Here is a 12516-nt window from a genome sequence, read left to right as displayed (position 1 = left end):
GCCGACTCACCATGCTCCTGATGGGAGTCCTTGGCTGGCACCTTCTGTAAGAGCTTGAGAACCTCTTCCTCCCTGAGGGCAGGAAGATTTGTAAGGTGATGGAGAGAGTAGAGCACTGAATGGCTGTCTCCACCATGCAAATGACACAAAAGATCTCTCTTTGGTATGGGGTTACTGAAAGAGAAAAGTTGGGAGGAAGTTACTGCCTTGTAGAAAGACCAGTCTCTGTTCCTCTCTGGCCTGTTAACACCAAAGGTTTTACTTCCTCAAGGTCTGGGTTAGAATACAATGTTTACTTGCCTTCAGGGAAGTACATCCCATAAAGTCAGCTTAATTTGTCTAGAAAGGGCCTTCCTGGTCAGAGGATCAAAAAAAAAAAGCCTATGCAGATTGAATTTCCTAATCTCTACCCTCTCCCCAGCTTCACAATGACATAAGCTTCTTTGGCTTTACTTTGAGGAAAGGTTCCTTGCTACTTCTCCTTCTGCCTGCACTATTTCAGGAAGTGCTGGTGAGGTGGGTGAAGAACAAGAACCCAGACCTATGTTAAGTTGTCAGGGAAATGCAGGGCTTCACATACAGTTCAATGAGTATTTGTTGAATAGAAGTGTGACCCAGGATAACAGATGAATAAGGACATGAATGACATTTACTTTCTGTATAACTCTGGGCAAGTTATTTAACACCTCAGCTTCAGTTGTCCCATCTTTAAAATGAGTTATCTATCCCCTAGGATTATGGTAAGGCTTAATCATCTAGGCAAAGGACTGAGAGCAATGCCGGGCATACAGTAAGTGCTTAGGAACTGTGAGCTATTATCATTCTGAAATTATGCTCTAGTACTCATGTTTTTTTCCTGGTTTAAGAGCTGGGGTAAATATCTGTGGATGGTCACATCCTCAACTCAAAACATGTACGTGGAAGATGTCTTGAAATGGCCACACAAATGGATCACAGGATCAAGTATGCCCAGTGGTTGGAAGGGGACTGGGTGCACAGTGCTGTACCTGCTCTGTTGTACACACCACTCCAGGACCTCCAGATGAGCCCACAATCCATCACAGGCATCCCTGAGGAGCTCATCACAGTCTTGGTCCTATTGACAGGGGAGAAGAGATGCTGGCTCAGGTACCTGGCATTCACAGGTTGTGATCTATGTTAGAGCCCTGCATTCTGCCTAGGCCCAGAGTCCCATAGCACTCAGTTCCAGGGCAACCCAGGATGTGGAATGAGAGTTACCTGAGTCCTGTGGAGTGTTTGCAGCAGCCTCTTAGCTGACTCAAGGCTCTGGCAGTGTGTCCAGCCCAGGAGCACAAGCAGGTGACCAAGAGGCCTGAATTCCCTATCGAGCAGGCAGCCGAGGCTTGGGAAGTCTTCCTCTTTTAGCAGAGTTAATGCTGTTACCTGTAAGTCAAACATGGCCGCCGGAGCCGCTAAGTGGACTGGAAAGAATGATTTCTGACTTGCTGTTCACTGGGGAAAACAGCTTTTTGTACAGTGGGGAGACTTCTAATGATGACAGAAAAGGCCAATTGAATGAAGTAAATATTCACAAAATATGTCCTTGAAGGCAGGGACTGACTTCTATTGTAGACCCAGCTCCTAGCACAGGCGCATGGCAAACAGGATGAAATTCATAAATATCTATTGAATTAAATGAAGTTTGGTTGTAATCTGGAAGGAGGTTAGAGTAATTATTTTCCCATCAGCTATGCCATGTACTATTGCCAGGATCTTTTCTTTCTCACACCCTCCAGAAAGATGACACGTATTCAACATCTTATTTACTGCCAAAGGACCAAAATAAAGTAACTACAACTAAAATTATGAGTGCTACTGATTCTCAGAGCCTCCTCTTCCCTGGGAGTGTGGGATGGATAGAACCAAATGACTTGCCACAAATTAGACTGCTTGTGTCGCACAAATGAGTGGGAGAGAGATAAGAAATGGAAAAGTCCAGGAAGAGTTCTGGGTCCTTCTGTGATAGAGAATAATCAAAACTGTCTTACCAGGATTTGCTCAAGGAAATGCTTGCTATTGCTTAGGCAGTAGAAAAAGGCCACTTTCCAAGCCTGGGTGGAATTGGGCATGGAGAACAAGGCCAGCATTGCCCGCTCGGAATCTGGATGATCTGGTGAGACTGAACATCAAACCAGAAAAGGTTACTGGGAACTAAGAACTCTTTTTTCCTAAGTCAGAGCCCATTTGAAAAACCAACTGATGTGAGGGATGGTTCTTTCAAAAATTTAAACCAGGTTTTTTATACTTTATTTTAAAGATGCTTCACTTCTCTTGGTAGCTTCTGCAAAGCTTTCCTGCTATTGCTAATAGTTCCCCCTCCATCACCTCTGTACTAACACCAGAAAATCTGTGCTTTCACACACACACAAAACAATAACTTACTCAGTCTTACTTTGCCTCTGCTGTTAGGTGACTTGAACAACAAGCAAGGCACTAGTTTAGGGGACCTTCAGAGAGGCTGGACATATTGACATTACCAAAACACAAGGAAAAGCAACAAAGGAACACACCTTTTCCAGAGATTGTGGCTCTTGGTAACTTTTCTATAACCTTCTCTGCATAGGTCTGGCTGTAGAGGGACAGTAGGCCCTGTCCAGATTTGTGCAGCAGGCAGCCCAGCAGCTGCTCCTCTCGCAGGGGACTGCCCTCAGTCCAGCAGGCCTCCAGCAGCTCCTCACACAGGACGCGCAACTCAAGCCCTGGTGGCTCTACAGGGCAACGCAGAGTCTGCAGGGCCCTATAGATGGCATCGACTGCCTCAGGGGACCCAGAAGTAGGGCCCTGCAGAGACTGCAGTGCTTTCTGAATGAGGTCCACCAGCTCCTTCTGCAGAAGTGGGTGATAGAGGCTGGTACTATCATCATTGCCCAGCAGGAGCTCCAACAGGGCCTGTGCTGGCCGGGGAGCCTGTTTCAGAAGATCCCAGAGAATAGAGACAGCTTTGGAGCTGAGCTGAAGCGTCCAGTTCTCCCCTCTCAGATTTCTGTCAGACACAGGTCCTACTGCATCTTGTGCTAAGGTCTCATACAGCTCCTGAACAGAGGATGAAGAGAGGGACGGGGATGATTATGTCTAAAATGTTATCACTTATGTGTCTTGATGGTTTACTAGCAGTAGCAAACACTTCCATAGGAGTTACTTTGTGCCAAACTCTGTTCTAGGCCCTTATGCACAACCAAATTAATCCTTACAATAACCTAAAGAGGAAAACACTACTATTACCCCCATTTTACAAATAGGAAGATTGAGGCTAAGAGAGATTAATTCAATTCCCCAAGGTTTTCATGGTCAAGCTAGCCCCACCCCACTGCCTCCAAAATGTGTACTGGTGACCTAAACTGGGGACCTCAAATTCATAGAACAGGTAGGTAAGATATTACAGTCATCTAAATATACTTTTTAAAATAACATTACATATCACTTTTTAATTACTAATCTAAATCCTAGTCATGCTTTAAAGTATAATCAAGTCTTCCTTTCACAAAATCTTTCTTCTATGGTTTGAATGTATCCTTTGAAAGTTATTGGAAACTTAATCCCATTAGGCTTAGATGATAATATTAGTGGTTTTATAAGAAGAGGAAGAGAGACCTGAGCTAGCACAGTTGTTCTATCTTGCCATGTGATGCCTTCCACCATGTTACACTGCAGCAGGAAGGATTTTAAGAGATGCTGAGCAGATACTAGTGCCATGCTCTTCTTCCCAGCTTCTAGAACCATGAACTAAACAGACCTCTATAAAAATTTTCCAGTCTGGGTATTCAGTTACATAAGCAGAAAACAAAAACTTCCATTATCTTTTCAATTCACACAAATTCAATGTAATTAAAAATTTGTACTCTGTGGAGATTAAATTGTCTCATTAGTCCTTCCTCCCCAAGCAGACCATTAGCCCATTAAAAGCAAGAACCTATTTGTTTAGCCTGTTTGTGGAGTAAGGTGGAGGGAGAAAAGGGGGCCAGGAAGTAGGTTATTTCTCACACTTTAGCCACATGCCTATAAAGGGTGTTTTGTAATGCCTCTTCATTAACTATGAAACTTTGAGTCCTTGACCTAATACAAGTAAAAGTCTCCTCTTTAAATCTCATTACAAATATGTCTTTAATCAACTGGTGGCATGCTTAGTAAGAAAACAGGTACAGGGTTGGGGGTGTGGCTCAGTGACAGAGCATTTGCTTAGCATGTGCAAGGTCCTGGGGTTGATCCCCAGCACCAGAAAAAGGAAAGAAAGAAAAACAAAATTAAGTATAGGGGCTCAGAGCATATATCAGACACTTAGGTGGTAATTCATCATACTACACAGATATAGTTAATACTTAGTTTGAATCCCCAAGAAGGCTGTTGTGAGGATTAACTATAACACATTCAGTGTACCTGTTCTAGAAGATATTCACCAAATATTAGTACCTCTCTCTTCATATTTGTTATCATCTACTGGTCAAGAATTCAAACATCTTAGTTTAAATCACTGTTATTTATTCCTATGTGAAATGAAAAAAAAAAAAAGAAAATAATCCCAAGCTATACTTAATACTTCTGGACAATCTACTTCAAGAATCCTCATATCAGAAAAGTTTACCTTCTTAACCTCCCCTCACAGGGGCCTCTACTTTGCCTTCCCTGACTATCTTGGAGAACCTCTCTCTGATGAGTCTCTGAAAGCTGGGCTTGTTTAGTGACAGCACAGATGGCCCCAGACTCCTTCTCACCTTAAGAATGTCCTCTGGAATGTCACCTTCGAGATCTTCAGACAAAAAAAGAAACTCAAGCTTTCTCCGGATGACAGCAGGGAGTAACTTCTAGAAGAAGGAATTAAAGAGAAGGAAGCATATGCTTTATTTTTTTTGCGGTGCTAGGTATTGAACCCAGGGCCTTGTACTTGTGAGGCAAGCATTCTACCAACTGAGCTATATCCCCAGATCCAGCATATGCGTTTTAAAACAAATATTAAAATAAAAAATATTGAAATAAATATTTAATATTTACTATTAAAAATATAAAAATAAGAAATATTAAAATTATTTCTCTACAGTTAGTCTTATTTCTGCTACGTTTCTAAGGTAAAGTACTTTTAACCACTAAACTGAATATGTTTTCAGATAACTCTTAGAAACCAAGACAGATAAACTTGGACAAACTCCTCTCTTAAAAACTAATAATAAAGCCTATACTGATTAGTTTCAAATTCCAAGGTTTGTTCCTTTTGTATGACTTTTTTTTTTTTTTTTTTTTTTTTTAAATCACTTGAGCTCTTTCCCCAGTAGTCTCCTATGTTATGTTCAAAACACCTAGTCATGGGTAAGCTTGGATGGGTATGGCCCACATAATCCTCTTTTGGTCCAAACCCCTGTTTTTGGTATTTACTATACTAAATATCAGTTGGAGAAGAAAAAGTAAAGGGGGAGGGATCTAATGTTTATTAATAATTATTATTATGGTGTATTGTGCATCATGTTTTATTTTAATTTAATTTCCAAATCAAGCAAACTTACAGTAAATAGTTATGTATTTTAAAAGAATCTTTACTAGAGATGAAATACTTGGGAGTATTTTCATATTATTGCAAACATGGAAAGGAAAAAATGAATTATAAATAAACACACATAAAATATACACATATATACATGTATATTATATATATCTATATATCTATATGTATCATACATATACACACACATACACACATACACACATGTATTTTACCTTGGTGTCATGGATTGAACCCACAGTTTTCTGATACTAGGTTAGTACTCTACCACTGAGCCCCATCCCCGGCCCAAAAGATAACTTTTGTTTTTGTTTCTTTGAGACAGGGTCTCACTATGTTGCTCAAGCTGGCCTTGAATTCCTGAGCTCAAGTGATCCTCGCAGCCTCCCAGATAGCCTGGGATTATAGGTGTGTGCCATCATGCCCACTGATACCAATGTTTGTTAATGAGACCATGCCATCAGCCATGTCCAATGTATAAATAGAAAGACTATGATCTTTTCTGTATTTGCTTGTTTCACAATAATTTCCTGTCATCTGCTCCCTAAAACAGAGTCTTTTGTTTTTCTAGAAACAAATAAAAATAAGAGCCTGGGACTAATCCTGACAAACAGTAAATTAGAGACATTCATAAATCAGGACTCTGGTTAAAGCTTCCCAAAGATGAGTTTTACTGAAGGCAGGAAGCACCTGCAGGAGTGTGTGTTTGTGTGTGTATGTGTGTGTGTGAGAGAGGTGAAGCACACTCCATTCATGTGCCATTCATCACATCAAAGCCCAGCATGATCTAATGTGTTCTTGGTCCAAAATCTTTTTACTTCTTACCATACCCTAACAAGTGTACCAATTCTATATAAATGCTTGTATAATGCTTATGATTGGAAGTTCTGCTGAGAAGCTGAATAATGTTTCTATCGAGAAGTGGAAAGAACAGATAAGATATCTAAGACAGCAAGTCCTTAATAGTCTGGTTAACACTTTAAGTCTTTATTTAGAATTCTAAAGAATGACTAGCTTATATTTATTCTATTGGTGAAATTACTTTAGCATATACAGGATCATAAATGACAAACATTCCTAGAACAGCCAAACTTCTGGTTTGCAAATGCTGTGAAAGATATACAAAGCCCTAAATAAGTAATTTTCAAAAGTTCTGTCATATTCTTTTTCAAATAATCAATTAAATGTCCCAACATTTTATATTGGGTAATTTATTCTTTTATTGCTGTTTTGTGATATCACTTTTCTTACACATTAAAGTCTGTATGTAAGATGTAAAGAAAAAAAAGTTAAACCACTGCAAGATAAAGAGGTAAAAGACAAAAGTGAATGAAGAAAAGGAAAAAACAGAATCATGGCTTCGGTTAATAATTACAAAGGAAGCTTTCTGGCAGATGGTGGAATCCTTGAAAAGAATAGATAGCACATTCCTAGAAGATGAAGGCACTTTTAGGAAAACAACTGTCTTACTGAACCACTCTAAGACTGCATTTGAAGTCTTGATTCTTATACAAAGTTTTTAAAATTCTGGGAACAAAAACATTCCTACAACTATTTAAATAAGCAAGTCATCAGAGTATAAATGACCAAATGATCTGTGATGTTGGAAAAAACAAGAACTACTCTTAGTCTGTGCCTAAGACGACGGGGAAATGAACAAAAATATTCCTATTACCATTTAAATGAATTTGTCACCAGAGCTTTAAACACTAAATGATCTGTAATATGGGAAAAAACAAAACAAAACAAAACAAAACAAACAAGGAGGAAATTGAAATCTACTGCCTGATAGGGTTGAGCAACTATCTAGAAAATAAGCAACCAATCAGGCATCAAGTAAGCAAATAGCCTCCACTGAGGGGAAAGTTCATTTGGTTTGACAAATTTCTTGTCTGTACTAGAGAGTTCCTTCATCAGTCACATCAGTCACAAGATTTCTTTTTCTTTCTTTTTTTTTTTAAAGATATTACTGCAGCTCTGATATTTCTACTTTATTTCAAGTTTTTTTCTTTTAATTCTGACTCTTAATTTTCCTGTTTTATTATTTTTCAGTCTGTTTTCTCTCTTCCCCTCTTCTGCTATCTTTCTACCATTTCTCTTTGCTGAACAGTTTGCTAACACCTGGATAAGTGATACAATTAGATCAGCAATTTGTTACTTTTTGACAGCTATGTGAAGGATAAATGTCATACAAAAATGTAACTAGACTTTTTAAATTCTGATGACTGAGGAGTAAAAACATGAAAAATTAGGCTAAATGATAGACGTTTTAAAAACACAATTTCTTACTTTTAACTCCATGTAGGCTAAAAAATAATGTTGAAGTATAAAAAGCAGAGGACTAGGACTCAGATCTTGGTTTCAGGTCCTGTTCTACCAATTAACTGTATGATACATCAGAGGTTCCTCACTCGTAGGCAGGGGTTGTGGCTCAGTGGTAGAGCATTTGCCTAGCATGTGTGAGGCACTGGGTTCAAGCCTCAGCGCCACATAAAAATAAATAAATTTTAGGGCTGGGGATATAGCACTGAAAAAAAAAAAAAAAAAAAAAAAAAAAGAAAGAGGTTCCTCACTTGTATCAATCAATCAATTCTTTCTTTTCCTTTCCTAGCCTTTCTTTTTGAGATGGGGTCTTGCTGCCATGTCCTTCGTTCCTAGACTCAAGCAATCCTCCTACCTCAGCCTCTTGAGTGGCTGGAACTACTGGTATACCAGCCTCCTCACTTAAAGTTTCTGGGTCAATATGAAATTGATTCAGAGAAATTCCTTTAATGGATCTCAATCTCTGACAATAAGCTCTTCTAAAAGAGATTTTGGAAGATTTTCTTAAAAAAATAAAAAAGAAAGAAAGCAATTCCTTATCAGTTTTCTTTCACTATGAATTTGCAATATTTTTATATTTAGTAAATTTCAGTTCAATTCTTGTAAATTTTTAAATTACTAACTAATGGGGCTTAAATCTAAAAGATTTCACTGTTTTAGACTAGTGAAAAGATTTTTAGAATAAAAACCAAGTTTCAGCTCATTCTCTAATACTTGTATGTGGAATAGATCCAAATGTACAGATGCATGTTTTATTTGCTATCTTGTCACTTTCACTGAGTTTCACAAAGTTCTCTTCAGGCACAAGACTCAAAGTGGTATCGAACAAAATGGCATCATCTTAAATACTGTTATATGCCAATGTATGTTAGTGAATTAATGAAGGAATTTAGGTATGAAGATAGCAATAACAGTTTAAACAAGTCTTGTTTTAATACTGAGAAATACTATGACCAACTTCATAATAAAGGAAGTAACAGATAGAAGGAAAATCCCATAACTACTTCTAAGTTCTCAGTGAATGTCTTAGGAGACATTTTAAGTGTAAACTTTCTTACCTTTTCCTGGGCCAACCATTTTTCTAGTACAAGTAGCCAGAGCCAGGCTAATCTTTGAGGGTTGATGTCCTGTTCACATCTGAAAAAAGCAAAAAGAAAAAAAATTGTAAAACAGTGTTTCTACTGACCCTTTCTTTTTTGTGACTGAAGATTTAGTTTTTACTAAATCAGAAAAATCAGTCCATTTTAAACCTGAACAGGCAAGTCCTAATGAAAAATTATGTTACATATGGAAGCTCAATAAAACATTAGCAGTAGAATACAGCTGGCAGCTTCCATCAAAGTCTCCATCCCACCTCCACCTCTTTACTTAATCTTTTTAATTTTTTTTTAAGACAGGGTCTTGCTATGTTACTCAGGCTAGTCTCCAATTTCTGGACTCAGAGAATCTCCTGAGTGTCTGGGATTATAGGCATTCTTCACCATGGCGAACTTAATCTTATTTATTTATTTACTTATTTCAATACTGGGGATTGAACCCAGTGCTTTACCACTGAGCTACATCCCCAGCCCTTTGTGTTTTGAGACAAGGTCTTGCTGTGTTGCTTAGGGCTTTGCTAGGTTGTTTAGGGCCTTGCTAAATTACTGATGCTGGCCTCCAATTTATAATCCTCCTACTTTAGCCTCCTGAGTTGCTGTGATTATAGGTGTGTGACACTGTGCCCAGTGAGTTAGTCTTACTTTTAAACATAGTATTACAGAGAAAACTGCAATAGCTAATTCTATCTAAAGTATATTCTTAAACATAAAAAATGAATCAAATATAAAAAAAGGAAGTTCATAAAAATTTATTTTTAACTATATGCAAAAGACAGTTGAAGGAATTCATAAGCCTTTCTTTGAAGTTAGTAATTCAGACAATAACTGGCTAGAACCTAAATTTAAGGGAAACACATAAAGTAAGAAAAGGATCACTTGTTTCTCTACTCTTTTTTAAATATATGTATTTTTTAGTTGTAGATGGACACAATACCTTTATATTTTTATGTGGTGCTGAGGATACCCAGGGCCTCATGCATGCTAGGCAAGCGCTCTTCCAATGAGCAACAACCCCAGCCCTCTTTCTCTACTCTTTTTGTGCAAATACAATATTTAAGCACGATAACATAATAGTTAAAGTAAGGACAAGTCAAGGAAAGACTAAAACAGTACATTTCACTCCTGTACCACTAGTAAATAGCACTACCAAACAACTTCATTAAAAATCTAGGATGGGGAAATGTGGTTACCAGGAAGGGTCATAGTGCAAATAAAAAGAGGTAGCACTAAAGAGAGAGGGAATTCTTTTGCAGTGATGCAACAGTTCTGTATCTTCATTGCTGTGGGATTCTATGGATAATATTGCATAGAATTACCAATAACAAATGAATGTAAATTTAAAAAATAGTAAAAACCAGGGCTGGGGCTGTAGCTCAGTGGCAGTTCAGTGGCAGAGCACTCTGTGTGTGGCACTGGGTTCAATCCTTAGTGCCACATAAAAACAAAGGCATTCTGTCCATCTACAACTATAAATTTTTTTTTTTTAAATGGTGAAAACCAAAAAAGATTTGTAGTGAACAGTAGTATACTAGTGTCAATTTCCAGGTTTTGATACTGTAGCTATATGAGACAGCACAATTGGTGGAAACTGGGAAAAGCTACACAAAAATCTAAACTACACAGAGAAGGGTTAAAGAAACTAGACTAGACTACAGAGAAGTAAAGAAAATACTTTTTAATGCTTGTATGCCATTTTCTTTAATCATAATAAACAAGAAATGGTTTAAGGCACACTTTGGTGGCCAGGCTTAAATCCAGTTCTAGATCATAATCCCAAAACAATGGATTATATTGGTAAGTAATGAGCATATATCAGAAAAATTTCAGAGTATGTGAAATATACTGTGCTTCTGCTAATTCTTAGAAGGTAGTTGAGTGGGCCACATTAACCAAAGCCCACATATTCACCCATGTGTCTTCTATCCTGCCAAAAAGGGAAATCCCTCACCTCAGCAGATGTGGACACAGCACCAGGGCGTAAAGTATGTCTTCCACTCTCTTGGGAATATCTCCATGCGCCTCGTGTAGCTGATGTACACATGCCTGTGCCAGCTCCCATTCTCCCCTCCGCAGGCACTCACAGAAAAACTCAAAAAGCTGTTTCTCAGTAGCAGTTTTTTCTTCTCCAAATGGATGATTCATTTTCCCAGCACCGAGTGCAGGGACATAGAGAGAGATGAGTTAAGCGGAAGACATTCTCAATTTTCTCATTCGTGGAGTACCTCCTAGAAACAAGGTATCACAGTGAGAAGAAACGGAACTCTATTTAAACCAGGACCTTCTGGCCCCACTAGGCGGGAATCACTTTCCTTTTTGTTTTTAGTTTAATTTGACACACTATCTCTTTTTAAGACCTACCACTTTCTTCAAAGTGTGGATACCATCTTTCTATATTTAATAATAACCATCGTATCTGCCCGGGGGTCAGACCCATAACTTGACTTCCGTATTCCCTCTTGAAGACTGTGCCCGGTCGAGTTTCAAATCCCCAGGTGGTCGCCACGGGAAGAATGAAAAATTCAGCAGGAACTCCCCTGGTTTGAGCCTGCAGTTAAGGCAGAGGACTGAAGACTAGGAGATGAAAACCTGAACTGGAGGACTAGGGGGAAGGGGCGTGAGGGAGGCTACCCCGGTCTTCTAGAGCCCCCTGCCTTGCCTTCGGCGCTTTCCACTCACCTGCTCCGGGCACCCAAAGCAACAGAGCTTCCAGGGGAGCCATGTTTGGGCCGAGTCAGGTGACAGATCCAGTGCGAACAGGCGCGGTGGGGGCGGTGCCGACGGCTGAGAGCGCATTCCTATTGGCTCAATGGAGGGACGACGCAAATTTAGTGCCTCAGTGGTTTGAGTCACGTGATGCCATCTCGCCACTGGGGAAAGCTAGAAAGCTCGGAAAGAGTTAAATCTGCTAACTTTGCGGAGGACCATCCGTCCGCTGTCAATTACCACAGCTTCTCCTCTCAACACTTTCAATTCTGCATTTGCAGGTGGCAGGAATAATTTATGCCCCTCTATTTTTTCCCCTTTTTTCCCTAGCATTCTAAGTGAACATTTACTTAGTGCCAACCAGTGACGATGCTTTGCTAAACGCTGGGGATACTAGGGCTATGCTCCATTATTTTTCTTCTTGGTCTGTCTTATAATCCCAGAACTCTGTGGTCTGAATACTCATTCTTCTACTTCATTCCATTTATTTATTTCATTTGCCCAGCAACAGTTAATAGAACGATGTGCCAGGCTCATTTACCTCGAATGAGTTAAAGATACCGCTTTTCAAATGAGGGGTGCAGACATAATTAGGTTACAGTGGTCCAAATTACAAAATCGAGGTATACACAGGGAATTACACAGGGGAGAGCAAAGAATGAACAAGGCTTTTATGCAAATACAATAATAATCTAAAACCAGGTCTTAGTAGTATTATTAGGTTTCCTCATTGCAACTGCTTTTACACTAAACCTTGTTTGGTTTACTTTATGTTCTTCTTCAATTATAGACCCAAGATTTCCCCAATGTGTGCGTTTCAGTTTGGGCAATTTCAGTAAGCAAAACAGTTGGGAAAAAACAGTTTCCCAAACTGTTTTTGAAAAC

At 39.0% G+C, this 12516-nt stretch overlaps 1 protein-coding gene across 1 annotated transcript in view; it reads right to left on the bottom strand.

Annotated features, from left to right (window-relative positions):
- Nucleotides 1–11676, bottom strand: part of ZFYVE26 (zinc finger FYVE-type containing 26) — a 61543-nt gene extending 49867 nt beyond the window's left edge. Inside the window, exons 1-9 of the mRNA XM_079126582.1 lie at nt 11605–11676; nt 10877–11153; nt 8890–8968; nt 4731–4820; nt 2532–3054; nt 2010–2140; nt 1240–1404; nt 1008–1096; nt 11–174 (exon numbers count right to left, since the gene is read on the bottom strand). Coding sequence (XP_078982708.1) covers nt 11–174; nt 1008–1096; nt 1240–1404; nt 2010–2140; nt 2532–3054; nt 4731–4820; nt 8890–8968; nt 10877–11070 — 1435 coding nt within the window. The 5' untranslated portion in view covers nt 11071–11153; nt 11605–11676. The remainder of the gene's footprint in view (nt 1–10; nt 175–1007; nt 1097–1239; nt 1405–2009; nt 2141–2531; nt 3055–4730; nt 4821–8889; nt 8969–10876; nt 11154–11604) is intronic.
- Nucleotides 11677–12516: the final 840 nt, after the last annotated feature.

Source organism: Sciurus vulgaris, assembly GCF_902686455.1.
Source record: "Sciurus vulgaris genome assembly, chromosome: 2".
Taxonomy (NCBI): Eukaryota; Metazoa; Chordata; class Mammalia; order Rodentia; family Sciuridae; genus Sciurus; species Sciurus vulgaris.
This window is presented reverse-complemented; position numbering and strand designations above follow the sequence as displayed.